Below are 27,418 nucleotides of genomic sequence, written 5' to 3'. Positions count from 1 at the left end.
CTCTCCCCTCCTCGTGTCCGTGTTCCATCATCTGTTCCTCGCGACAGATCGGGACGAGTTCTCAGCACAGGCGTCGACAAGAACCGTTTCCAGCTGCTCTCGGCCTGAGACGTCTTGCTACCTACCTCACATAGCACCAAGCACCGGCCGGCCAGTTTGACTTAACCTTAGGTTACCTCAGGTTGTCTCTTGATACCCTCGCATCCTCTTCTTCTTCTTCCAACACTCTTTTCGTCTTTCGACCTTCCCTCTTGGCTGCTGCGCCTTCTTTGTTATCCGCCAGACCGCAGTGCCTAAAACGGACGCCCGCCTCCCGCTAGTGCGTACTCTGCTTGGATTCTAAGAAAGAACACTCTACGGATCCTCGAACCTGTTTATCCATCTGCAACACAGACTGAAAGGAAAGGTCCCAAAAACGACACCGGTTTCCAAAATATTCGACCTCAGATTTCATTTCTGCTTCTTCCTCCGCCAATCTTTAACCTGTATCAAGATTTTCTCCCGTTTTCGGGCGTCTAACCAATCCTGACCTCATTGTTCATATGCGCGGTTGGTAGCATTCTCGGCAGCCACACCATCAGCCGACCATCGACCTGTTTTTCGACCTCTATGTGGCATCCTCCATTCTAGACTGACGCCATAACCGATCCTTCGGCTAAGACACGACCTGCACCGCCAGGATTCCAACCACCGACCACTTCTTAGGCTCGCTCGATCGTTCATCCTATCTGTTGTCGACTCCCCCAACTCACACGAGACCTGCAAAACAGCTGCGTCGCATTGCATGGGAACTCAAAGCAATACGCGATCCGAAATCGACCGACCATGTCGCCGCAACGCCCAAACTTCATCGATCTTCGGGCGCCCTCGAGCATGTCTAACGTTTCGAGACCTTTGCGATCCCCCAGACTCCACGTCGCAGGCGAGGCACCCCCCGAATTGTCACCTCTCGATGCCTTCGCTCTTCAGAGTCGCCTGTTGGCGAGACAGCTCCAAGCTGCCGCGAGCGGCGAAGGAAGGCGCATGAGCAGACTACCACCTTTGACAACCGAAAGTCCTTTGGTCGTACAGGGCCGATCAGACTACTTCCGCTCCATGTCGAATGATTCAGGATCCGACGAGATGCCACTTCCTGAGCTTCAAAACCCAGGATTGGGACTTAGAACCGAGGTCGAGGACGCTTTCCCGTCTGAGAAAGATCGTCCTGTTTCGGTGCACCCTCGAATGAGTCGCATTCCACCCACTCCCGACGAGAACGAACCTCTCCCAACGCCGTTGCCCGATATGATGCGTGGACGAGTGCTGGATTCGATGGAGGAGCATCAGGACGAGACATACTTTGGCGCAAGAAGAGAGCAGTCCCCAGCGCCCATGGAACACCCCACGAACGACTCTAACTTGCAAGCGTCTCCTCCACGAAAAGACCATTCACTACCTCTGCTCTCACCAGCACGGTCCCGCGAAAACTCACTGAATGGATCGCCCGGCAAGTCAAAAGGACACTCATTTGATGGACCTGGCTTGGCTCCTCCGCGACCGAGCTTCACAGCACGATCGGCGACTTCCATGTCTTCTCCCCTTGAAAATACTAGCGACGACATGAGCAACTCTGTTCAATCGTTGCCGCCGCGCAAACTTTCGAGTTGCAGCGCTTATGCGGTGTCAACAGCGTCACCCAACTTGAACCCAGGCCCTTTTCAACGCTCACCTTCCGTGTGCTCTGACGCCTCAATGCCATTGCCACGACCCTCCTTCAACTTTTCGAGGCCCATGAGCCGAGCCGGCACACCTGGATTAGAGACGCCAACGCGTCAGGCCTCATCTGACAGCCAACCGTCATTCATGTTTGCGAACGACGACTCTGCCAACACTCCTGTCAGCATGAACAGCGAAGGCTTTCCCGACCATGTGCACGACGATGGCAAGGCCGCCCCTTCGTATATTTATTCCAAGTACTCACTTCCTCGAGGCAAGATTGTTCAGCGATCTGTTCCTCTCGATCCTCACCCGCAAGCTTCCTTCCAGTGGGAGCAACCCGTAACTGCACCCAGCAACGTGCAGGCTATCCAACGCGGAGCACCTCCATCTCCACCAACTCGGCCGTCTAGCTCAGCAGAGCCCGATAACCTCAGCTTGGGCAAACCTTCATTCGAGCAAGGAAAGCGCAGTCTCGATCGCGGTGGTCCGGCCCCGCAGCCATCTCCCAATCCCAGCCGTCCATCGACCGAGAGCAGGGCTTCAGAGGAGGATTCTCGGGGTCGTGCCCTTATTTCTCAGGCCCACGATACCGCTGCTCGTGGCCAGACTGCCATGTCAACTACTACCAGCGATTCCAACAGCACTGTCAAGGCGACTCGCTCATTGGCGTCAGGTGCCCCCACGGCTTCAGACATGTCTCCGGAGGAGCACCTAGCCAAGGGCATTGAATGCCATGAGAATGGCTCAGTGAAGGAATCCACGTACCATCTTCGCCATGCAGCAAAGGGAGGCAACCCAACGGGTATGCTTCTGTATGCGCTGGCATGCAGACACGGCTGGGGTATGCGGCCCAACCAGCGGGAGGGTGTTGAGTGGCTGCGAAAAGCAGCTGAATGCGCCAGCCTTGAAATTGCTGATGACGAGGACCATGTTAAGGAAGGTAAGTTCGTGGACGCCATGGAGCGAAGAACTCGTAAGGCACAGTTCGCACTGAGCATCTATGAGCTGGGTGTGAGCCATATGAATGGATGGGGCATTGAGCAGGACAAGGCTCTTGCCCTGAGATGCTTTGAGATTGCCGGATGTAAGTTGAGATTGCATCTTCTTGACGGATCCATTAAGCTAATGGTGTGAATAGCTTGGGGCGATGTAGATGCACTAGCCGAAGCAGGCTTTTGCTACGCTCAAGGAGTTGGCTGCAAGAAGAACCTTAAGAAGGCCGCTGGCTTTTATAGACAAGCCGAGTCTAAAGGGATGAACATGGTCGGCAACAGCTGGTATGTTCTACATATAACCCTTCAAGGGAACGGAATATCAGTACTGACGAGCGCCATCACAGGATTCACAAGTCAAAGTACAATGATGAAGACAAGCCTGCCAAAAGTGCCCGCAGCAAGTCGAGGACGCGCACCATGTTCGGCATTAAGACTGGCTAGCGATGAGTCTTTTTGAAGTTCTTTTTGCGCGGAGCGTCTAGCGGCATTTCATGGATCATGACCACTTGCATCAACACATCACCTTCATACCCCGCATCTTCGGAGTTTCGGAAGACTGGCTCTGCGGAGTGCAGCTGTTTTTACTGGGCATTTAAAACTCAGAGGCTAGGAATTGTGCCATTTTCTGTATTCAACGAGGTCTCAAAAGCGTGACCTAAGGGAGAGGGGACAAGAACGCCCCTCCCTACTTTGTTCTAACAACGTGTGCGAGGGATTTGGGTCTCGGGGGGACCCTGGGATTGTGACAAAGGGACAAAAAAGTGATGGATCCTTTCTGCGTGTCCAGACTTTGATCGGACATACCCTTGATTCCTATGTATATACCACTTTTGTCTTTTTTTGTTCCGGGAGGGAAGCAATGGCTTTGCTCCCTTCATAGGGATTCCTTTTGTCATACAAAATATGTCTGTCTGCCCAGCTGCGGTAGTGCAGCCAATGAATCAAAATCAAACTGGGAAGCAACCGCTTTGGACCGATATAAAGTGCCGACAACAGGTCAAATAGCCGCACTGTGTTAAGACTCATAGATGTTGCCCAACCCTTAGGTGAGCATCACACAGCGACTAATGAAGCCACTCTTGGTAGATTATCAGCGTTGTTGCACGTCAAGGTAGGGATGGAAATCTGGCAATTGGGGGGAATTCGGTTTGCGTCAGTCTCGTCTATTGCCATCATTGTATTGGTACAGAATCTTCCTGCTATGGAAGCACTTCATTTAGCACGTCCCAAGAGCCCCCACCGATTGCCTCGTAAACATCATGCATCTAGGTATCAACCTCCATCGCTTCACCGGCCGGCACCTCCGTTACGCTCACGTAGCGGCCAATCTCGTTCTTCTTGATAATCTTCTCGTTGAGCACGGCCGTGGTGCCCTTCTGGAAGGCGTAGCTCTTGAGCTTGGCGCTACGCTCGTTGGGCTTGACGAAGCCGCGCTTGAGGGTGGTCTTGTCCTTTGTGATGATGGCGACGTCGACGTTGCTTCCGGAGCCGAGATCGTTAAAGATACCGGCCTGGATGGCCTCGCTGGCGAGCTTGACGGCCTCGTCCTGGGTCAGGGACGGCTTCCACTGGGTCTCGAAGACGGACATGGCGGCCAGGGAGCCGGAGCCCATGGTGACGTAGGGGAGCTTGTCGGTGGAACCGTGGGCGTGGACGGTGAAGAGGTGGGTTCCCGTGGGGTCGACGCCGGCGACGACGAGGTAAGCGCCAATGTGGCCCTGGTACTGGAAGAGGTGCTGCTTGAGCATGGTCATGCAGGTGACGACGCGGGGCTTGCGGCCCGTGGAGAGGGCGTGGAGCTCGAGGTTGGAGGATATGATCGCCGTGGTGAACTCGGTGTCGGCGGCGGTACCGGCTCCTGCACACCAAATCTGAGGGGCGATGTAGTGCAGCTTTTCGCAGTTCTTGTCGGCGACGATGGGGCCCGAGGTTGCTCTTGTATCGGCGGCAATCTAAAGTGCACATCGCTCTGTCAGCTGCTGTGGCAGAAGGAGAGGGATGCTATCGGAGGAAGAGAGGGAGGGGGGGGAACCAGGCGAATCCTGCAGGTTGCCATCGTTGCTCAAAGGTGTGAATCGAATGGGGTTACTGACCACAACACCGCCGTCAAATATGCATCCCACAATGGTGGTACCTGTGCTCGTCGCCTTAGGGAGAGGGACACCTCGGGCGTGGAGGGCCGCATTGCGGTTGTAGTTTGAGAAGTCGAAGCCGGGCATCGTTGCTGCTGCCTTGTCTGAAAACCCCAACCGCTATCCTATGTGTCTTCAAAAACAGTCGATTTCGTTCAAAAGCTTTGTGATCGTCAGTCGTGACCGTCGGAGTTGGGTTCGGGGAGAAGTCGTCGAGAGGTCAGGTGGGAATTGAGTGAGGTTGAAGGTGGACGCGGTAAACGGTAGGGTAGAGCTGGATGACGAGGCTAAAAGCTGCCTTCGATGGTCGTTGCCGCTGTTTGGGGGGCCTGGGAGCTCCTGCACGCCTGCAAGGCACCCTGACATTCGACGGAGCTTGCCAGAGACAGCAATGATTGGACACAGAGAGCCACAGGTCTGCACTAAACCGAAGCTCACCGCACGTGACTCAGATTTTGGGAGGGATTGGCAGACGACCGGCCGGGGAACGGGGGACGGGCCAAGCAGAGAGCTGGGAATTTTTAGGTAGCCATTCCTCAAAAAAGAGTCCCAGGCCAAAAGACCAGCAGAAGGTGCAAGATTCTTTTACGCATTTCGACTGGCGCCTCTCTCTCTACTTTGCACCCAATTGCATCGCGTTTCCACGTGTGAGACGACATAATACTTATTTTCTCCCAAATTTGAGGTCATTATCCAGGCTTCATCGAGCTTTTTTCCTTCTCTTTATCCTATTGCTGCCAGTTGCGACAGCAGCAACATAGCCAAACCTCGTGGCTCGAGCAACAACAACCTCAGCTGACTGCAGCGCGAGGCACCTTAACAACAGCAGGAAATAGAGGAGGGGCAACAAGAAGACGAAAAAGAAAAGAAGCACAAGGGGGAAACTCTTATCAACAAACGCGACCCCTCCAGCGAATGCGAAGGACCACCCTGACTTACACGTCCTCCCTCCACAAGCCGGTTACGTCGCAATAGTCATGGCTTTCAGCTTCGCGAACCAAGGAAGTGCCACGGCCGGAGGAGGAGGAGGACTGACTCAAGGCCCCGAGCTGGAGGTGATCCAGACCGAGGTGAGATCTGGTCACCGACACCGTCGATGCCGCTGTCTTTTGAAAGTTCGAGGCTCACCATGTAAATCTATTCAGGCGCTTGGTTTCAAGTCGATTGCAGGCGACGCGAAGCTCCGACTCACACCCGCCTGGTCCCCGCCGCCCGCCGATACCGCCTCGCTCATCAGCATTGCCTCCCGCCGAGGCCTCGTCGCCGCCGCCGGACCCGACGGTATCACCATCACCTCAACCGACTCGGTGCGCAAGGGCTTCGAGAGCGAAAAGGAGGGCGATTCCGATGTCCGCGCCTTCCAGCCGCAGGGCAAGCTGCCCATGCCTATGAGGGTGTCGCAGCTCGCCTTCAGCGCCGACGAGAACTACCTGATCCTCTCCGCCGAGAGCGGAGGCGGCCTCGCGGTATACGAGATCGAAAGCCTGCTCCAGGGTGCCACGAAAGCTGCGTTCGAGCTTGCGACGAACGGCGAGACGCTGAGGGCGCTCTTCCCGAACCCCACGATCGAGAAGGCGGAACTGTGCGCCATTGTGACGAATAACGGCAACCTGCACATGGCGAACCTGAAGGAGAGGTCAGTCAGTAACGTTCTGAAGGCACAGGTTAGCTGTATAAGCTGGAGTACAAAGGGAAAGCAGCTGGTGGCCGGCTTGGCGGACGGGACCATTTTCCAAATGACTCCTGAGGGTGAAGCCAAGGGCGAGATCCCGCGGCCACCAAACGTGTCGGATGCTCACGGTAGGTCCTCGAGCTGGCGGAACGCGCAACTATGCCGAACTAACTGACTACAGTATCTTCTCTGACTTGGCTGGAAAATCACCTGTTTCTCGCCATCCACACATCAACTTCGGAGTCCCCGCCAAGTTCAGTATACCATCTCATTACCAGAAAGCTGCCATCAGATTTCACTTTCCAGAAGTTGAATGACCCCGTCGACCCATTTGGCGCCGAAAAGCCGCCTCATCACTCAATATTGAGGCTCAAGGAATTCCCTCCCAACCTTTCAGATCTCCTCATCGTAGCATCAACCGTCTCCCCAGACATCGGCCTTCTCAGCCGGGCGAAATCACCCCTGACTTCTGATCATCCAGTCGACACCGCCGGCGTCTTTACCACAACAGAATTGGCCGATGACTCGAAACGTGCCTCTCTGCCCATGAATGACAGCTACGAGAACACCATCCCCATCGGTGTCGCCCTTGATCTCTCAGCCAAGGACAAGGTATACAAGCCCTTGCCCGCCGATGAGGAGATTGAGGATTCTCCGGGCCCAGTGCCGGGTTTGTGGGTGCTGAACAATGAGGGTGTCCTCAGTTCATGGTGGATTATTTACGAGGACTCCATCAGGCAGGGCACGACGTACCCTGGTATGGCCGCGCTTGATACTTCCGCGCCCCCTGCCGGCGCATCCACCTCGACACCAGCAGCAGCACCGGCACCGGCCCCGGCTTCGAATACATCAGCATTCGGCGCTCCTTCGAGCACCCCGGCCTTTGGTTCAGCATCCGCGTTGGGCTCAGGCCAAAAGGCCTCACCGTTCGGTTCTAGCGGATCCAAGATCCCTACATTTGGTGGCTCGTCAGCCCTGGGTTCTAAGGCTTCACCATGGGGCGCTGCGACGACGTCTTCCGCCGCTCCCGCAGCCTCTGGTTCTACGTTTGGCAGCGGTAGCCCCTTTGGTGGCAGCTCAGCTACATCAGGCTCTCCTTTTGCTCAGGCCTCGGCAACAAAATCAGCGTTCGGCACTGGCGGCTCTTTCGGAAGCCCTTCCGCTACAACTCCAGCTGCAAACAAGTCAGCGTTTGGCAGTGGTAGTACCTTTGGGGCCCCTTCCGCTGCTTCATCGGATGCACCCAAGTCGGCATTTGGTAGCGGAAGCGCGTTCGGGACTCCCTCTGCTACTCCATCAGATGCACCCAAGTCGGCATTTGGTAGCGGAAGCGCATTTGGGACCCCCTCCGCGACTCCATCAGCTGCACCCAAGTCAGCGTTCGGCAGTGGCAACGCCTTTGGGACACCAGCTGCTTCAGCAGGCCCGGCGTTTGGCCAGCCTTCATCAGTTGGTTTTGGTCAGTCGTCATCGCTTGGACAGAAGTCATCTCCATGGGCCTCAGGCGGAGCATCTGGTGTGAACACGTCTGCGTCACCGGCGTTCGGCCAGCCCAGCAGCTTCGGAACATCCGAGAATAAGAGTGTGTTCGGCGGCGGATCAGCAGCTAAACCTGCTTCTGCGTCTGGGGGGTTCTCTAGCTTTGCTAGCTCTGGTGGCTTTGGTTCTCTTGGGAATAAGGCCAACGAGGGTGGGAGTGTTTTCTCCAGTAAGCCTTCATCAAGTCCATTCGGCTCTGGGGGTCAATTGGGCACGGCTTCTAAGGATACAGCGTTCCCTCCACCGAGCTCGACTGGCCCGGCGACTAGCAATCCCTTCAGCCAGCCCTTCAAACTGGGGACCACTTTCGAGGCAGATCCCTCTGCCAAGGACGATGATGAGAAGCCTTCTACCCCTGGCGGCTCCTCTCTATTTGGCAGCAATTTCGGCTCTGCACTTGGAAGCGCCGTGACGAAGACTCCTCCCAAGGAAACGACCACGGAACCGAACGAAGAGACACCAAAGCCCAAATCGGTCTTCAGCCTAGGCCAATCCACAACGCCTAAAGAAACTCCAGCGCCTTCCAAGTTTGGTTTCCCACCAACTTCAACATCAGCCCCCAAGAGCGGCTTGTTTGGATTCCCTTCTCAACCAGCAACTGGAGGTTTGTTTGGTTCTGCGAAGCCGGCAGAGAAGACACCCGAGGTCAAGGCCGAGTCCAGCACTCCTCTGCCCCCTGATACGACAAGCAAAAACTCATATCCTCTTGGTGATTCCTCGTCTTCTTCGGGCACCGGAAATGTTCCTTCAGACGGTGGAAGTAAGGCTTCACCTCAAGTGGACAATGCGCCTCTGCCTCCTGATTTCCTTACTACGCCAAAGGCAACGTCAACGAAGGCAGCCAACGCTGCTCCGCTACCACCGGATTTCCTCAAGCCTTCAAAGCCACAGGGAAGCACTACCCCGGCCGACGAGGCTCCTCTCCCACCCGACTTCCTCACGCCCAAGCCTGGCAAGACTGCAGTGTCCGCCACGCCTTCGGCGGCGCTTCCTTTGCCAGCAGACCATCAGTCCTCGCCCGAGGAGCTTGAACGGCCGAAGTCGACTGCACCTGCTACGGCTCCGGACTTCCTTAAGATGCCCAAGCAATCTTTATCGTCGGCAACGTGGTCGTCTACCCCTCAGAACACCACACCTGCAGTGAACGATGCCCCGTTGCCGCCAGACTTCCTCGCTAAGCCCAAAGAGCCTGTCTTCGCCTCCATTCCGACTGTACCTGATAGTGAGCATGACACCGATCTGGAAGACGAGGATGACGATGATGAGTCTGAGGGCAGCGGCGTCATTGTCTCCAAGGATCAAAGTCCATCCATGACAGCGATGACCCCTACGGCGGGCATGACCCCGCAAAGCTCGTTTGGTGGCGTTAGCAGCAGCACCTACTCGGTTCCACGGACAGAGGAAGAGAGACCGCGGGCATCGTTGTTTGGCGACCTCAGCCGCAATGCTCCCATGTTTCCCCGACCGTCCCAAACCAGCCCTCGCTCTCCCAGCCCAGTCCGTGGCGCTGTGCCAGGCCGCATCATGCGTCAGGAGTCTGCTCGTTCGGTTAGTGCCCCGGGCATGGCATCTCAGATTCTTGCGGCCCAGAAAAAGCAGCCTCCTCAAATGGGGTCATCCATTGTCGGGAACAAATCCAACGATGATCACTTCATTGCTCAGCAAAGACTTGCGCGCCAAAGGCGGCAGGCCGAGGAGACCAGGGCACTGGAGGACGAGGAGGACGATGAGATTCAGAAGATTCTTGCCTCTAAGATCGAACCCACACTGAAGCTGGATGACTTCATCGCCCACTCAAACGTTGTACCGTCAGCCAAGGAGACCATCCCGGCCCAGGTGGAGGCAGTGTATCGCGACATCAACTCGATGATCGACACCCTTGGTCTGAATGCTCGCTCTCTTGCCAGCTTTCTCATGGGGCACGACATCGGATTCAAAGCCGGAGGCCGACACAAGCAAGACCTCGAGAACCCAGATAGCTGGGTTCTTTGCGAGATTGATGAGCTCGGAGAAGTCGTTGACAGATCTTTGGCTCAGGACCTCGAGGATGGTCGTGTTCACGACGTTGAAGAAAAGCTTGAAGCGTGCAATGAGCTCGCTCGCGAGATGTCTCGCCTCCGATCAAAGCAAGATGACCTTAAGAAGATTATCATGGTTAAGACGGACCCCGATCAAGCCGACATCAGCCGCTCTCTGCCTCTGAGCACCGAGCAGGCAAGTCAGCAGAACGAGCTGCGTCGCGGATACACAAACTTCACCAAGCTTCTTGCCGAAGCCGAGGAAGCCTTGACGATCCTGAAGACTAGAATCGCCGCCGCGAACAGCGCATCTGGAAAGGGCAACTCCAACATGCCTACCGTCGAAGCCGTCATGCGAACCATTGGCAAGATGACTAGCATGGTGGAGAAGCGATCCGGCGACATCGACGTCCTCGAGAACCAGATGCGCAAGCTCCGCTTCTCGTCGGTCAACAGCCGCGAGGGCTCCCCGATGGTCACGCCCCAGAGGAACAGCCGATCCATCCTCTTCTCGCCCGAGCGATCAGCCATAATGGCGTCGCCCGGCACCCTGCGCAACTCCATGGTGTCCTCCGTGGCCTCGTACGGCGGCCGTGGCGGCACGGGCACGCCTCCGCGCAAGAAGCTGAGCGGGTTCAGCGGGGAGGAGAAGTCGGAGTTGATGGCGAAGCGGGCCAAGCGCCAGGCTGTGCTGAACAAGCTCAAGGCTAATGTCGAGAGGGCGGGCGTGAGCGCGTGGGCGATGGAGGATATTGAATGATGGATTCGATGGTAAAGGGGGCTGGGGCTAGTGAGTATTTATTGGCCCCGATCCACGGGTTTAGGAGTTTCGGAATGCAACACGGGGCATATGGAATAGTGAAGCGGAGATAGTGTATGGCATAATGTACAAAAATCAAACATTCATACTGGAGTTCTGTGATGAAGATTGTGACTTGTTTGAGTTGATTTGCTGGGGCTGGAAGGCATCAACCTTTACATATGTGACCCGTCCGTTCATGCCCATTTTCACCTTGGGCCAGATCCCCGAACGAGCCTTCTGTTCCCTCTTTTCTTTCCAAGGTCGACATCGAGTTCTTTTTGAAACGTCTCATCGTTGGAAAGTCGTGTCGTACCCAGGAACAGTGGATAAGCCACGTCCACAAGTCTTTCGACATTTCTCATGATGTTTAGCTTTCGCATCCTACTGCACCCACTTAGGTTCTTTTTTTCCCCTTTTGCGTTTTCCTACAACCCAATCTCATTCTAATCTAAATATCTACAACTCACAGGAAAGTCCCCATTGTGCAGTAGAATCGGAGAACGCTGGAAACCAAACCGGCCACAAAGTGCAGGCCCGACAGAGATCTTCGGAAGATCACCTCCCTCGGCCGGAGGGCCCCAGTTCGTGGTACCGAAGCGGCATTTCTGCCGAAGGTGGACGGAAGATATCCCGGTTGCGGGATATCGGGACGGGGGTGGGAGCGGTCCCCATGGATCCGCTTCGTGTCAATGAATGAATGCCCTTGACGTCACTTCTTTAAAAGTGACCCTGAAGACCTTTGGGACAGAAACGTTGTCGACGCCAGTGAGAATATCCTGGACCCTTTGCATCAGGGTCTCTACATAGTGAATTTGGTCAAGAAACTAGCTGTCCTCTTGGAAGTCTCACACGAACCAGATACCCTGGATAATGGGCGGGATATCGAAGTCAGGGAACATGGCAATAGATTAGGGCAGGCTTTCTTTCCCCGGATTTCCACGAATCGCACAGTCCACATCATAGATAGAGCAAGATAGGCTAGGTTTGTCAATACCATTCCATAGAGGTATTGAAAGCATGTCACCGATTCCTGTGGCAATGCGTCTAGCGCGGCACAAATGGGTGAAATGGGACTCGGAAAGCTTTGGGACTGCTTTCACAGCAAGACATTTGGACTAGGACTGGGGACAAGCCGCGGGCAGCTTATGAAGAGGGAGCCGAATGGAAGTTGTGCAAAAACCATTGAATACCGTCGCTGAGCCATGTCTTTTGAAAACACCTGACATTAATGCCGCCCGATCTACCGTTCGTCGTTATCGCGTTTGTGTAGCCGGCCAGCACATCAAGTTGTTGATTTTTTTTTCATTTCCCCGTCCTCGAGCCCCCGACAGTAATGGCTACTCTTCGCGACCCGTACACAAACGTCTCTTCCATTCTTTTTTGTCGAATCACGCAGAATTCATATTCCCATGTCTCGATGAAGTAAAAAGGGGGGAGAGGGTTCTCGGCGGGTGGTGCGTTTCGCCCTTCATGCGTGGTTGTTTGACGAGTTTGATTTGATGCCTTTTTTTTTTAGCAAGCAAGGCACTGTGCTCTTGCCCTTGCCTGGACCGATGCAACCAATTCAGAATCCATCCTCAAATACCAACTCCGTCCGATGATGAGTCCGTTTTTTAAATCGACGAGGGGTAGAGCATCACGCGAACGGATGCGCCGAAAGAGCGGGTGGGGAGGGGGTTGGAGAACTTGGCGCGGACGACGCCAGAGTTGCCTATTTCCTAGTATTAGTTGGGGGCTCGTTTTCGTAGGGGAAACTGTTCGATCGGAGGAGGCTGTATTTACCGTGAGGGCGGGTGACCTTGCCCCAGATGACGCGGATCTTGGAACCGCGGATCTCCTTCTGGGCCTTGTAGACGTAGGCGATCTTCTTGCCGAGGTAGAAGCTGCTCTCATATTAGCCACCGTTCGTATTGGGCGTTGTGAAAGGGGGGAGGCGCGGATTGGGTGACATACTTGGCGGCGTTGGTGTCGTCAACTCCCTCGATCTTGATCAGACTCGTCTTGGAGTGGGTGACGTGACGGCTACGCTGGTAGCTGAGGTGACGTCCCCTGAAATGCTTGTTAGTTTCGATTCATTCGGTTTGAAGTACATTTCGTCGCGCAAAGTTCGGGTCGCTGAGGCATCGTTTGTCTAGGTGCTGGGCGAAGTCGTATTGATCCACGAGTTGCGTCGTCGGTTCCGATGGGTAGAAATTCGATTGGGTGTAACTTACTTGACGTATACTGCAAAGAATCATGTCAGTCCAAGTTCCACCATATTGAAATATCACAATGTGGCACCTTCAGAGTGCGCGATGATTGACCCTATTCAAAGGGTTCAAGGCAATGCGCGGCTCTGTTCACCATGGCAAATTTTCGCAGCAGGAGGATTGGACATGGAATTACTCACATCTGTGACCGGCTTCCGAAGGCATTTTGGCGGTGGTTAGTATGTCGACGCTCCAACCAAAGGGACTCGAGAAAGGAAGGCAGAGGATTGTCGATGGACTAATACTCCGGGCGCTCGTCGTGGGTTGGCGATTTCGGTATGTTCGCTACGGGGGCCGATAGCCAATTTCGAATTTCGTCGGCGCACAATTAGGGCTGCGGAGGCACGTGAGATGACTAAGGTGAGATGCAGACTCCACCCCACCTGCACTTCACTTCAATCCATTTTTGAGATAAGATAAGGTGAGCCATTGTGGCTTCGATCCACTGGTGAGGCGCAGTCGGCCTTCCTTCCTTCCACGTCCCGTCCGGGCGTTTCCAAATTTACCATTCCATGGATTTGTGTTTCTCGGCCAACTCGGTGTCAATCCCGCCCAGCTGCCGACCCGGGCTCCAGTCTGGCCTGGACGCGTCTTTGCCGCTTTTCAGCCCACACCGACTTCCCTCGCACCTTCATTCGCCCGAAGCCTTGCAGCCGCGGCGGATAAGACTATGTCGTCGCAGGAGAAAATCCGTCAATGACAAATGCAATGATGCACCGCAACGTCCATTTGTGTGTGAGCCTCACCGGAGCTCCTCAGCAAAGGACTGGTTACATCCCGCTGGCAGTTGCCGGGGGGAGTTGCCAAAGTGAAGGTTGGCCGTAACCGGTCACCTATAACAACTTTCGATACGGATAGAGAGTGGCAAACTCGGAAACAGATGTGCGGCTTGACCGGAGTTCCAGGATATTTCAGGCCATCCGTTGGAGCTTGGACGGCCGAATCCGCGGAGTTGTGAGACAGTTGCAGGGCGGCCTTTCCTGGCAGTCCGACGTCCCAAGTATAAACCACCACCCAGGTCCCAAAATCTCGCGGGATTTCCTGAACTGGATCGGCGTCTCTTTGGTGCAAATAAGAAGAAGAGGAGGGGGGGGGAAAGGGGAGAGACAAAAGTCTGATGGCCATGCAGGAAATGTCTCAGTATCTTCCACTATTGAAGCGTCAATCGAACTACGGATAATACCACGCAACCTACCAGGAATTTCGGACCTTTTGAATTAGAACCGACGAAGACCGAACCGTGGGGGGCCAACCCAAGAGCGATTCCGGAGATGCTTCCAAATGTCCAGGCGGCGGCCGTGGTAATAAATGTCCGGCACAGGTTGAGCCGCCAGCTTCAACGATTGGAACGCCTCAAAGGGTGGGCTTGCGGCAATTTCTGGCCGCCAAACTCTGCCGATTGCCCAGCAGCTCTGCAGCAGAGCTTCATGCCACAGTTGCATTGGCCGGACCGACAGCGGGATGGAGTTGTGGCAGCTGGCATGGAGCCTTCCACGGGGGTGACAAAATCATCCGCCGGTCCTCTCAAGCTCTCTCTTTCTACCCAAGGCCTATTCAGCACTAAATAAGTCAGGATACCTCAGAAAAGACTACTTACTAAGAGAGAACTAACTAGGGGAGCGATGAGAAGAGCTGAGAAGGGGAAGGCAAAAGAAGGGAAGAAAATGCACCACAGGCATATCCGCCTGCCCTGCACCAGCGACAGGTATGACTCTCCAATGCAACTGGGCCCGACGCGGCGACGATACAGGTCAGAGTCTAACAGGTCTGGCTACCTTACGGAGCACCGTTTCACACAGGCTGGCGACCCACGCTTTCCACAGCTTCCTAGAATCCGCCCTCGCTTCTCAACTACCCAGGCCGATCTCATAAGCAGCAAAGTCCGATCGGGAGCCTCGGTGGTGTCCGGCGTTTGGAAGAGAGGGACTGGGAGTACCGCCGCATCAGTTGGGGCCGGAGATGGAGCCCAAGCCAAGATCCAAATGTTCAATCATCAATGCTGGGCAGTCTTGCATTCTTACTGGTGTTGGACCCTTTTTGGGGCCCTGGCTATCTGAGGTCATATGTGTGGATGCTGTGTTGACTTGGTGACTGAGTTGGGGTGGTTGATTGACGTATACCAGGTACCCAAGGGCCGCGAATCCCGCACGTCTGCGCGGTGCATTGAAGCAAAGTGTGTGCTGGTGGGCTGGAGTTGCAGCGGCAGGGCTCTGGATCTTTTTTTTAATGTTTTCCCATTTTCCTCTGATGTTTTGTGTTTCTGGAGCTCCGGTGCGCTCTGACAGGCGTTGGTCCAACATTTCTGCTGCAGCTTGCATATGGAGGCACCTTAGCTCCTCTTCAGTCGAGGTACCCGATCTGCTCGAGAATCTTTTTTTCCCTTCTCTTCGGGCAGGGGTCTGGCATGTACAGTACCTGCTGCTATTCTCACTCACCCCTGGGTCTTTGAGAGTCAAAGAATGGTGTCCCGAACCGACGGAATAGAATAGCGACGCTTGCATACCTAGGTACTACACGATGTTTGCTCTACTGCCTATGGAGAACCTTGGTGTCCTTTACTCTGGAGTTCAGATGCGGCAGAGAGACACTCGCCAGTCCACTTACAAGTTAGTGGGAGGGATTGGCTTTGTACTGGGAACCCAATTGCCCACCATCTCGTCTTTGATGCCGTCAGCGCGCCGGACCAAATCAAGGTGGCATGGGCGTGAATGACTCTGTGCACACTGGAGCTATGCCAGGAAGCTATGACTAGGCACGTATTCGTACATACAGTATTCCGTAGGGTCGAGGGGTCGAGGGATCTACGGATGCTTGGGATGGTCGCTGCTCAGTCACCACTCATCAGTGATCAGTGCTGATGGGCCGGGGAGCTTAAGACCGATAAATACGTATGAATCTCCGGGAGCGCTCAACATTTTGTCGACAAGACCGAGGAGGTGCCCCTCCTTTCTTCCCCTCCATTGACATCAACCCTGTTCAAGTCCCGCGTCCAAAGTCGGCGAGGAGCAGACAGAAATCCCGGTGACATCGAACGAGGGGGGCCGGAGGAGCCCTTGAGTCTCGCAAAAAAGCACCGAAAACCTGTAGAATAATCCACGAGAGCCCGCTCGCTCACTAATCCTCGCTCTCCGTCTCCGTGCGCTCTCAGCTCCTTGCTGTCTCTCTGTCTCTCTCTCTCTCCACAGAGCTTCTTCCTCCGTCCAAGTCCAAGTCTACGTCCTTGACCGTCCGGCGAGAGCGGGCGGGCGCTTCCAGGCCTGGGCTGTCTGAAATCACAAAGACAACCTGTGCCAACCTCTGTCTCACCTGTGTGCTTCCATTGTGTATCCATAGGCTTTACCTTACTGTGTAGGTACCGCTCAGTAATGCCGCCGAAATCGACTTGAGTCTTGACCTACAAATTATCCACTTGCCCATCAAGGGAAACCTACCCACCTTCACCAGAGTGATTCGCTTTCAGGCGCAAAAGGGCGAGCCGCGGTGCGGTTGCGGGACTCGACAACTTCAACAAGTATCCAAGTACAGTACATGGCACGCTAAGGCGGCACCAAGACGTGGGCTGCGACTGTGAGTAAGCTCCCCCTGGCTCCCGTGCTGCTTTGACAAACCCCGTCGGGATGCACTAAACGCGGTATGTTGACCTGATCTCAGGCTAAGTATCTTTTTGGCTTTTTGCCGTCTCGTCTGGCCCGGTCTTTGTACGGTACTCACTCCCCTGAGACTCGAGACTCGAGAGTCCCCCCCTCCTTTCCTCCAGCGCCTTCGCGCCGCACCACGCTGCCACCTCATGCCCTGCCTGGCCTACCACCACTGTACGGATACCGCGTAGGTACCCATACCTTATCCCAATTCACCCCATCCACACATGCGTCGGGTCCGTTCTAGCGTACCCATTCACCCCTCTACACCCCTACCTCAGAGGTGAGGTACATCTGTGCTTCGTCATTACTAAATACCCCAATCCATCCGTCCCGGATTCCGCCCAGCATCTCTTTCCAAAACCTTCCCAGCTCGCCCTTCTGCACTTTTGCTTGCTAACTTTGGTTTCCTGCTGTAGAGGCTTTTCTTTCCCCCTTCTTCTCTACATCTCTCATCCAAAGAAACATTCATAGTCGAGCCAGCTTCATCACCGACATCACACACACCATGGCCGATCACACCTCCGCCGCAGCGTATGTCACCCCGCCTTCTTACCCCACCAACATTCCCTTCCGCTGTACTTTGCGACTCCGGAGGTTCACTCACCGTCGCCGTCCGACCTGAAATCCGACAATTTGTGCTGTGCTAGAATGGCAATGGCCTCGTTCTAGTTTCTCGGTGTGCAATGTTGGCTGACAATTGCGCTATTTACACAGTTCTATGGAGCTCAAGGAGAACACCGTCATCGTTGTTCTCGGTGCTTCCGGAGATTTGGCAAAGAAGAAGACTGTACGCGAATGAGTGCCTCTCCATGACCGGAAAATCTGCTGACATTTCTATAGTACCCTGCTCTGTTCGGTCTGGTACGAACTTCTCGGCCGCATTGATGTGCCTCTTCCGCGGATCTGACGAGCTAACCCGGCGCAAATAGTACCGAAACCAGTTCCTCCCCAAGGACATCAAGATTGTCGGATATGCGCGGACAAAGATGGACCACGATGACTACATCCGCCGCATCAGATCCTACATGAAGACACCCACAAAGGAGATTGAGCAGCAGCTCAACGACTTCTGCAACCTCTGCACCTACGTTTCTGGCCAGTACGACAAGGACGAGTCATTCCAGAACCTGACCAGGCACCTCGAGGAGCTCGAGCAGGGCAAGCCTGAGACTCACCGTCTCTTCTATATGGCCCTCCCCCCCAGTGTCTTCACCATTGTCTCCCAGCACCTCAAGAGATGCTGCTACCCCACCAAGGGAATCGCGCGCGTTGTCGTATGTGCCATCTACATTACACCTTGACCCATAGCTTACCAATTTGCTGACATGATGACGTTTGCAGATTGAGAAGCCCTTTGGTAAGGATCTTGCCAGCTCCCGGGAGCTTCAAAAGTCCCTTGAGCCCGACTGGAAGGAAGATGAGCTTTACCGCATTGACCACTACCTCGGCAAGGAGATGGTGAAGAACATCCTTATCCTTCGCTTTGGTAACTCCTTCTTCGGCTCTACCTGGAACAGGCAGAACATCGACAACGTTCAGATTACCTTCAAGGAGCCTTTTGGCACCGAAGGTCGCGGCGGTTACTTTGACGAGTTCGGTATCATTCGCGATGTTCAGCAGAACCACTTGCTCCAGGTCCTCACCCTGCTCGCTATGGAGCGCCCCATTTCCTTCGCCTCGGAGGACATTCGTGACGAGAAGGTGCGCGTTCTCCGTGCCATGCCCGCCATCGAGCCCAAGAACGTCATTATCGGACAATACGGCAAGTCATTGGACGGCAGCAAACCATCGTACAAGGAAGACGATACTGTTCCCAAGGACTCGAGGTGTCCCACTTTCTGCGCCCTCGTCGCGTACATCAAGAACGAGCGCTGGGATGGCGTTCCTTTCATCATGAAGGCCGGCAAGGCCCTCAACGAGCAGAAGACTGAGATTCGTATTCAGTTCAAGGACGTTACCTCGGGCATCTTTAAGGACATTCCCCGCAACGAGCTTGTCATGCGCATTCAGCCCAACGAGAGCGTCTACGTCAAGATGAACTCCAAGCTGCCCGGTCTCAGCATGCAGACTGTCGTCACCGAGCTTGACTTAACCTACCGCCGCCGCTTCTCTGACCTCAAGATCCCCGAGGCTTACGAGTCATTGATTCTGGACTGCCTGAAGGGCGACCACTCCAACTTCGTCCGTGACGACGAGCTGGACGCCAGCTGGAGAATCTTCACCCCTCTGCTGCACTACCTGGACGACAACAAGGAGATCATCCCCATGGAGTACCCCTATGGTGAGTTCCCGAAGTGTGTACTCTTTGTAGCCACCTTTTTCTAACCATTTCTTAGGATCTCGTGGCCCCGCTGTCCTCGACGACTTCACCTCTTCCTATGGCTACAAGTTCAGTGATGCGGCTGGATACCAGTGGCCTACGACCTCTGCTCAGGCTGCCCCGAACAAGTTGTGAGTAAAACGAAGTGCGCGCCTTAGCGTAGCTATCATACATAGAAGAATTGATTCTAAAGGATATCTACGAGCAGCTGAGCAAACCCCCCACCTCCCATTACATCAACTACACAAAACCACACTTTCGGCCAATGCACCCGCGATATCCCACTGCGCCGCCTATAGCATGCGCAACGTATCATAACCATCGAAGGGAGGGCATAGATTTCAAATGAAGACGACATAAACAAGGGAAGCCAGGAGGAAAGCCCACGGGTGAACACTGGTAGGACGATGGATATTTCTTCGCTTTGCTTGGCCGGTTCAGAGAGGATAGAAAATCAATGAGATTCACGTTTCTAATGATAAAAATTGTACATACCCAAGACTTGCCATGCTTGACGACCTCTCTTTCCAACAACGGGGCATATCCGTAGGTACACCAAGACACGACTGTCCTCGGCAGAGCCGGGGTGACGCAGGTACTCACTTAGTAAGGGACCTATAACTGCGAGTCAGTCACTGTTGAAAGCATAGGTGTTCATAGGAACGTCATTATGGGAAATTTTGAACACATTTATTCAAGCTTTGATGAACGAACCAGCCCGGAATGCAGCTTGCAGCACTGTTCGATCTCTAGGTTTGTAAGTCAAAAATGGCACACGGGTTCGGCCCTGAAAGATGCAAAGCGGCAATCGTGAATTTACAGCTGGAAACGATATATGAAGGGTGCATGCTAGGATTAAGTGACTAGCTAGGTGAGGTACCGAAGTATCTCAAGGAGCTCCTACCCCAAACAAAGGTACGGTAGTTGATAAGATAAGGTTAATCTGCTAAATACGGTTCAGGTGGTTTGCGGCTTGGAGTCGCACGGTGGACCCCATGGCTGTCCCACTGGCGGAGATCACATGACACCCCGACCCGGATGAACAGCAGGGACAGTTGACTGCTGGCGCCTGCCCGTAGGCGTGGCTGTCCGAGAAAAATGCTGAAGGCTCGGGTTGCACCGTGACCGATCTAGTTCCCGCCCTGGTTGTATGCCTGGCTGCACGCTCTCACCATCGCATCACCACTTGCCCAATTACCTAGCAGTCAACAAACCGAACATTTTTGCGCGCTCCGACTTTCACGACCCTTCGGAGACCCCGTATGCATTGACTACGTAAAGTTGCGAATTACTTTCTACGAGAATCAACAATACAATTCCGACAACGATCCCGCGTCCTCCCACCCAATCGACGATCGACGCTAGATCGGTTCCTCCGATTGACCACGACCTCATCGTGTTTCTACGACACCACGCTTGCGCCTGTCAACTAGGAAACCTCGACGACCGAACTTCTCCTACGCGTATCGCGTCCCTCTTTGGAACTTCGGTTTCTTAGTTGATGCGACTGCGCTGTCCGGCTGGCTTGCGCATCTGGCGCCGATGACTGAATCCCGTCTGACAGCCACCTCGGACCGGGACCAGCATTTCATTATCCTCCCTTGCTCATCCGGCACGGCTTCACACAGCATCGGTACTCCGTATTTCATCGACCAGGAAAGAAGCAAGCTCATATTTTGGGGGGCCGGTCGTGACGCAGGCAACGAGGCAGGAAGGGCCCTCCCCCGATGCCTGGAATCGTCAACATGGAGAATGGGGGTTTGAACGGCACACATCCAAACCATGACAGAAACCTGAAGGTCAACGGCGCCAATGGTGGAACGATGGAAGGACAGCCAAACAAGGGCAAGGCGCCCGCCGACACCCCTGGGGCCGGTAACATGGCGAATGGCCTCTCCGGTGGAAACGCTCAAAACGACTCCCAAGGAAAGCAACAATCGCAGATGTCGACCGGGCTGACATTGCAGCAAAAGCCGAGGATGAACGACCTACCCGAGGAGATTGTGCACATCACCCAGGGGTATATTCCCCTATCGACGATTGTCGCGCGACTGGCGCAACACACCCACGAAGAGCTACAGAAGACTGTCATTGAAATGGGTTCCATCAAGTGGGCACCTCCTGCTGTGAATGGAAATACACCCCACGGCAGCGATGCACCTGACGATATGTCAGAAGGAAATAAGAGAAAGAAGATGCTCATGATCAAGTTTGCACAAGACGCACATTCCAAATGGGTCAAGGCCCTCGTCATTACGGACTGGAGTAAGAATGCGGAGGCTGTCAGCAAGCTTATCGATATCAAGGCACACATTGACTCGAAACGCATGCTATATGACTACTCTCAGGACTTACTGATTGACCTGAAGCGTTCGCTGGACAACGCCCGACTTCCCAACCCTGACTTGAAGACGGCTCTGCAAGTCCTAACGACTGGTGAAGCGTCATGGATTCCAGAGGTAGGTTATCCAGATCTTGACGAGGTGGAGATGGGAGCTAATCTGTCGTAGCCTGGATATATACCACCGCCGCCGTTGACAGCAGAAGAACAACTGAAATGGATCGACGATCTTAACACGATGCTCTCTCTTCGTCTGAACCTGGAAGACTACGACAAGATACCACATCAGTTCAAGAATTACAGTATCCAGTCTGGAAGAGTCACTTTCGTGGTGAAGGGCGAGTTTGAAGTGGATCTGACAATCGCCGACGAGGACTTTACCCAACAATTCTGGTTCATTGACTTCCGCTTCGCCTTTTCGCCATCATCAAGCAAGCTCTCTGACGCGCTGGTGTCGTTTCTCGAAGCGCACGTCAACGAAATCCTCGGAAAAGAAGGCCTCGAAGGATGCTACCGATTCCTACACGAATTTGTGCTCACGCACAAGATCAGCGAGCTCAGGAGACAGGCCATCGAGCTGAGTCGAAGCACATGGACCGGCACGTTGATGGTGGAACCTCTGAACAGAGCCTTAGCCCTACAATACTGGACCACTCGATACGGAGCCAATGGACCAAAGAGCTGGATCATGATTGCAGTGAACAGTGCTAAGAAGACGAATGGGCAGACTGATTCGAAACACTCCAGCCGATTAGTTGCACGCTGGTATCGGGACAACAAGGAAGTCAAAGATGTGTTATTGCCATTTGACGTGGACAACTTGTGTGCCGAAGACCTGCTCAAGACAGCCGTGGCCAGACACGTTGAGCACATTCTGTCATCCATCCACACCAAGCTTCTATCATATCCTCGATTCATCAACAGGGAGTCCTCGATGACGTTGACAATCTCTCAAACGGAACCGATGGAATCATCCTTGAGCATGCAACTGAGCCCTCGGGACAACGTTACGCTACTCATACAACCCATCACTGGATACGCCGCGATCAAGCCTCACGCAAAATATACATTACAGGGAGAAAGCCGCCTCAATTACGGCGGCAAGGATCCTGCAGAGGACGGAGTTACCTGCCTCGAGAATATCAGATGGGGCTACTTCATTGAAGAGTGCAGCCGTAGGGGACGAAGTGTGGGCTGGAAGACTTGCAAGAGTCCCCTTGGTGGCGAAGACATCAAGCAAATCATTCGGACCCGTGAGGCGTTCCAAACTATTTTCATGCAGCGCCAGAGCCTGGATCAAAATTGGTTCGTCATGGTGTCCTTGAGCCTGAGTGGCGACGAATGGTGGCTGCTTGATATGTAAGTTTGATACCCCTGAGAGGCGCTGGGTCCGCGATACTAACGATTATAGTGACCGCAACATGCCAACACGTCCAATCAAGTTCCACACCAAACTGCAACTCACTCGAGGGCAACCCGATCTGGATGACGCCTTCTGGTCTCACCTGACACTCTTTGTTACTGGCATCGTTCAACAGGCTACCGACTTGGAGCATTTGCATAGGGGCAAGATCCAGTACCTGATGAAGGAGTCTACTAATTATGCGCTACCGCAACAAGTACGGCTGCCGTCTCTGGTTATCAAGCTGTCCCAGATCTTGGGGTCATCAGAAACGGGGGCACAGGATGGCTCCAAAGACACCTCGAGGCAATCGAGCAAACAGGACTCATCGTGGGCGCAGGATCAGGTCGAGGTGAAGTTCAAGGGACTTCAAACTCGGCCTACAGCCGCCCAGGGCCAAGATGGCAATGCTCCCTCAGCTGTGGAGATACTCGAAAACGCCGAACTCAACACTATTGTTGACGCCATTGTCCGGGTCAAAGACAAGACTAAATTCGCACTGCTTAAGGGCCGTATTGACCGCAACGTCTCCTTCAGTCCCAAGAAGGGCGAGTTCATATTCCGCATACGCTACTTGGTTGGGCGACCTATTCTAGAGACTTTGACAACCCATGTCAAGTCCATTGATCGCCTTGTAGGCTTCCTCGAGGCCATGAGCAAAGCAAGGGGTTCTGTTAAGTGCGAAAGAGTCAGCCTTCAGCAGGTCGTCTTCACGTATAGCGATATCACAATGCCGGGCGAGAGCGACCAGACTCTGAAGCCAAAACGCTGGAGGGTATCCCTCGACTTGGCTAAGAGTCAGATTAGAATGTCCCTGGAGAAGGGAAATCCGCACGCGCGAGTTCTTGACCTACTCACGACGTTGGTAAATACTCAGGACGGGCTCAGAGTTTTGATCTTTTACATGCCGATACTGCTCCCAGTTCTAAGAACCCTCGAGAGCATCGAATCGAAGTGGGAACCCCTCGAAACAACCAACCAAGGTCGCGTCGAGATCTTCACCAGGTCCATCGACTGGATCGCTCTTCGTTATACCCTGCCCAGCCCGACAGGCGAGCCCCGGGTCTTAGTACTGGAAATACGAAGCAGGATGCGGCGCAACGAGATGTGGTGGAATTTTACTCGTGCAACACAGGGCGCGGTGGCTCCTGACGAGGAGTTCAACAAGATCCTAAAGGGAATTTGGGAATCTCACGGCAATGGATGGAGGGGTCTTAGGACGAGCGCAGCCTCGCGGCCTGGCCCAAGCACCATGGAGTTGCTCACGAAGCTTGACGACCTGGTGCGAGCATACGCTGTGACTGGTGACGTTAGCAGCGCACCATCAACCGAAGGCCAACCGACGCAAACCAGCCAAACAACATCAACCAATCAGTCTTTTGGGACGCAGCCAACGAGCGTGAGCCAAGGGAGCAATAGGACCGGTGGAGGAAGTAAGCAAGCGCCCTTGGTCCTCGATTGAGTGCCTGCAGGCGAGACATGGAACTAGATCCAGAAGGGGAAGGGGACATCGGCGTAGGCGTGGGCAGAGAGGCTGCTGCTCAACAGCGTTGCATAACCTTGGCCCAGAAGAGGCGTGGTTTGGATGCGACGGTGTAACTGTTTTTTATTTTTTTATTCTTCTTCGACTCATCATTATTATTTAGTGACGACGTGATACCAACGGGACGGGGTATACGATACGTGAAAGCCATGGTGGTTGTGAAGCACGCGCGCATGGGAGCGGTGCCTGTAAAAAGGTTTGGGCCGGTTTGGCCAAGGGACAGGTAGATGGTCCCCCCCCCCCCCCAAAGATACCTCAAAAATATCATTAAAGTCAATTGTGCCTTCCCTGTATTTCGTGCCATGACTCTTGTGTGATATGGAAATTATTTGGGGGGTCAATACCAGCCTCTAATGTTGCTGTGACAAAAGGGAACACAGATCAACACAGAAGTAAACCTCTTTCCTGTCACTATCATCTTGATTGCATCTGTTATCCGTCATGTTTACCTATCAACTGTTATCCCCCTTGTCGTTATCTTCTTCCCATGCTTTCTTGACGAGTATCACGAAGAGAGGAACACGGAGGATATAAAGGTTTGAGAAGAAGCGTAAATTTCGAAACTTGGCATGATGATAGTGATGCGAAACAATATCTCAAGATATGGTGAGCAGCACGTCCTCATGCCATACATTTGTTGTCGCTATCCCTGAAAAGCCCATATAATAGCAAAAGTCGACGAGGCCTTTTTTTGTTCTACATCTATGAAAATATCCCAAATTTGTAGATAGTACAAGAGCGCAGAATGATGATACAAGAGAATGAGATATCCCTTCAAACACATGGGCAAACAACCCCAGCCCGCGTCTTCTGTTCCTTATTTAGCGGATATAATTCCTCCACCCAATCTTCTCGTCGATATCACGCCCGAGGGCACGTAGGCCGCTCCGAGGCGACGAAAACTTTTCAGCGCTGCTATCAAACTGCTCGAGGCCCGTGTCGCCGACGTGCTCCTGCGCAGACTGGGCAATGTGCACAGCAACGTCGTAACCCGCGCGCAGGGCGCCCATGACGCCGATGCCCGTGTACGAGCCGCCCGCGACGGTGAGCTGGCCCTTGAAGGCGTCGCGCAGCTCGTAGCTCGCGTGCGCCATGCGCTTGTAGTGGCCGACGTGGTGCTGCGGGATGCAGTCTTTCGCGAGGCTCGCCATGGCAAAGGCCGGGGTGGACTGGGGGATGCCGAGGTGGCGCTCGACGACGGCCTTTGCCATTTCGATGCCTTCGGCTTCGGTGGGGAGGGCGTCGTCGGGGAGGCCGTCGAAGTAGTGGCCGCCCATGAGGACGAAGAATTTAGTGCCTTCGGGCTCGTCGGGGGCGCGGGGCACGACGTCCGAGTCGAAGAAGACGCCGAGGAGGCCTTCGAGGTTGAGTCTGTTGCGCGGGGACGAGGTAGCCAACGCCGGGGTGGGCGGCGTTGAGGTTCGGCTGCGGGTACCAGAGGTTCACGGCCATGATGGAGACGTTGGGGGAGTTTGCGAGGAGGAGGGCGTCTCCCGTCACGGCGTGGAGTGCTTTGCTGGTGGTGGTGGAGATGACTTTGTCATATGGTGTCGGGGACGTCGAGTTTGGTGATGAGAGCTAAAGGAGGGGGGTGGGTAGCATGTTAGTTTGTGGTGTCGGTTTAAAGGGTGGATTTTAAGAAAAAGAAGACATGTTCAGCTCACCATGACCTTTCTGCCCTTATTATCGTACTCCAGGCCAGTGACGGGTTCGCCCATCTTGAATGTGACGTTCTTCCTTCCCCTCAGGTGGTCCGCAATGGTATTCGGCAGACTGCTCATGCCCTTCTCGAAGAAGACGAGCTGGTCCTTTTGCGCCGACTTCAAGTACTGCCGAAGCTCCTCATCTTGGCCCAACGTAGCCATTATCCCAACCTCGCTCCGCGGATACGACACCCAGTCGTCCTCACTGTACGGCTTGTCGAAGAAGCGGTGCCAAGGCCCGGGCATGAAGCTGCGCATGCTCAACTTGTCGGCGTTGCCTCCCCAGATGCCGTGGATCATGGCCGACGCCAGGTTGTCCGTCAGTTCGGGGCGTCCCGTATAAGTGGCGATGAAGTCGGCGACGGACATGTCGGCCGGCTTGGCCTCCTCGCGGGCCTTTTTGCGGCGCCACAAGAGGTTCAGAAAGCCCGGGATGATGCCCTTGAAGGCGGCTTCGCGGAAGACGTTGCGCGGGTGCATCTCGACGAGGTGGTCCGGGTAGTAGATGTACCGGGGCGGTGACTTGATGCCTAGGTATTCGCCTTGCATTTTGAGGTCTCTGATCTGTTTATTGAAGGGAAGGGGCTTCTGTCAGCAAATACGGTGCACAATAGATCTTCGCAACGAGAAAAAACGAACCATGTCGAAGAGCACGAGATCGTCAAACTTCCATGTATCCTTGCCCATACCGCGCAGCGTCCTCGGCCCGCGCTCGAAGCGCACATTACTCCTCTTGCCATTGACCTCGACCTCGAGCTCCTGCGTGTTGATCCATCCACCCACCCGGTCCCCTGCCTCGTAAATGGTGATGTTGGACGTCTCGGGGAGCAGCTTTGCCAGGTAGTGCGCGGTCGTGAGGCCAGCGATGCCGCCACCAACGACGGCGATGTCAGTCGGGACCTGGATGTTCTTTGTAGAGATTGGTTCCGCCTCGTTCTGGGCTCGTCGCCGTTCTTGTCTCGCGACGACGGTGGTTGTCGAGAAGGATCGTCGCGCCGGCACGACGGCGACGGCGGCGCTTCTGCCGCAGACGCCGAGGGCCGCGCTGCAGAAGCGCTGGGAGTGGTAGGACCTCAGTAGAGTCATGAATGCATCGTCAGCTCTCCTGAGCACCATTTGTTAAGTTGCAATGACTCAGATTAGAGGTGAAAGGGAGAAAGAAAGAAAGGAAGAGAGTGGTAATCCGAGGTTGACCGTTGGTAGAGATGTCGGTGCTGCAAAGTGGCGTCACGACATGGACTGGGGTCTTGCAGCAAACAATTCCGTACCTGGAGCTAAGGGGACCTTGGAGCTTCCGGCCCCACCACCTCGAACCAACATCAATTGCCAATATGGGCAGCTTTTACGTCTTGAAGGTCAATTG

General features: G+C 54.4%; 8 protein-coding genes across 8 annotated transcripts; 4 read left to right on the top strand and 4 right to left on the bottom strand.

Moving 5' to 3' along the window:
* Nucleotides 1–825: 825 nt before the first annotated feature.
* On the top strand, nt 826–3,134 carry N0V96_002486 (uncharacterized protein; the record flags this gene model as incomplete). Its single annotated transcript, XM_053187473.2, has 3 exons — nt 826–2,782; nt 2,837–2,975; nt 3,038–3,134. The coding sequence occupies 3 exons, from the start codon at nt 826–828 to the stop codon at nt 3,132–3,134; spliced, it is 2,193 nt and encodes a 730-aa protein (XP_053054977.2).
* Nucleotides 3,135–3,958: 824 nt separating this feature from the next.
* Nucleotides 3,959–4,912, bottom strand: PUP1 (proteasome core particle subunit beta 2; the record flags this gene model as incomplete). Its single annotated transcript, XM_053187474.2, has 2 exons — nt 3,959–4,645; nt 4,787–4,912. The coding sequence occupies 2 exons, from the start codon at nt 4,910–4,912 to the stop codon at nt 3,959–3,961; spliced, it is 813 nt and encodes a 270-aa protein (XP_053054978.1).
* An 890-nt stretch (nt 4,913–5,802) lies between these two features.
* On the top strand, nt 5,803–10,814 carry N0V96_002484 (uncharacterized protein; the record flags this gene model as incomplete). Its single annotated transcript, XM_053187475.2, has 3 exons — nt 5,803–5,895; nt 5,971–6,625; nt 6,679–10,814. 3 exons carry the CDS (start codon nt 5,803–5,805, stop codon nt 10,812–10,814), a joined length of 4,884 nt encoding a protein of 1,627 aa, XP_053054979.2.
* Nucleotides 10,815–12,469: 1,655 nt separating this feature from the next.
* RPL33B (60S ribosomal protein L33B) lies at nt 12,470–13,270 on the bottom strand (the record flags this gene model as incomplete). The annotated part of the gene is made up of 5 exons (XM_065756537.1): nt 12,470–12,567; nt 12,639–12,739; nt 12,810–12,878; nt 13,070–13,079; nt 13,246–13,270. The coding sequence occupies 5 exons, from the start codon at nt 13,268–13,270 to the stop codon at nt 12,470–12,472; spliced, it is 303 nt and encodes a 100-aa protein (XP_065614906.1).
* Nucleotides 13,271–17,251: 3,981 nt separating this feature from the next.
* Nucleotides 17,252–19,201, top strand: ZWF1 (Glucose-6-phosphate 1-dehydrogenase; the record flags this gene model as incomplete). The annotated part of the gene is made up of 6 exons (XM_053187477.1): nt 17,252–17,277; nt 17,461–17,533; nt 17,587–17,607; nt 17,676–18,020; nt 18,088–19,027; nt 19,083–19,201. 6 exons carry the CDS (start codon nt 17,252–17,254, stop codon nt 19,199–19,201), a joined length of 1,524 nt encoding a protein of 507 aa, XP_053054981.1.
* Nucleotides 19,202–20,811: 1,610 nt separating this feature from the next.
* RGR1 (mediator complex subunit) lies at nt 20,812–24,271 on the top strand (the record flags this gene model as incomplete). Its single annotated transcript, XM_053187478.1, has 3 exons — nt 20,812–21,525; nt 21,577–22,766; nt 22,819–24,271. The coding sequence occupies 3 exons, from the start codon at nt 20,812–20,814 to the stop codon at nt 24,269–24,271; spliced, it is 3,357 nt and encodes a 1,118-aa protein (XP_053054982.1).
* Nucleotides 24,272–25,173: 902 nt separating this feature from the next.
* On the bottom strand, nt 25,174–25,896 carry HEM14_2 (oxygen-dependent protoporphyrinogen oxidase; the record flags this gene model as incomplete). Its single annotated transcript, XM_065756536.1, has 2 exons — nt 25,174–25,777; nt 25,889–25,896. 2 exons carry the CDS (start codon nt 25,894–25,896, stop codon nt 25,174–25,176), a joined length of 612 nt encoding a protein of 203 aa, XP_065614905.1.
* A 111-nt stretch (nt 25,897–26,007) lies between these two features.
* Nucleotides 26,008–27,171, bottom strand: HEM14_1 (oxygen-dependent protoporphyrinogen oxidase; the record flags this gene model as incomplete). Its single annotated transcript, XM_065756535.1, has 2 exons — nt 26,008–26,643; nt 26,695–27,171. The coding sequence occupies 2 exons, from the start codon at nt 27,169–27,171 to the stop codon at nt 26,008–26,010; spliced, it is 1,113 nt and encodes a 370-aa protein (XP_065614904.1).
* Nucleotides 27,172–27,418: the final 247 nt, after the last annotated feature.

Source organism: Colletotrichum fioriniae, assembly GCF_027942845.1.
Source record: "Colletotrichum fioriniae strain IMI 355084 chromosome Unknown scaffold_2, whole genome shotgun sequence".
Taxonomy (NCBI): domain Eukaryota; kingdom Fungi; phylum Ascomycota; class Sordariomycetes; order Glomerellales; family Glomerellaceae; genus Colletotrichum; species Colletotrichum fioriniae.
The sequence above is the reverse complement of the archived record's forward strand: the minus strand, read 5'-3'. Positions and strand labels throughout refer to the sequence as shown.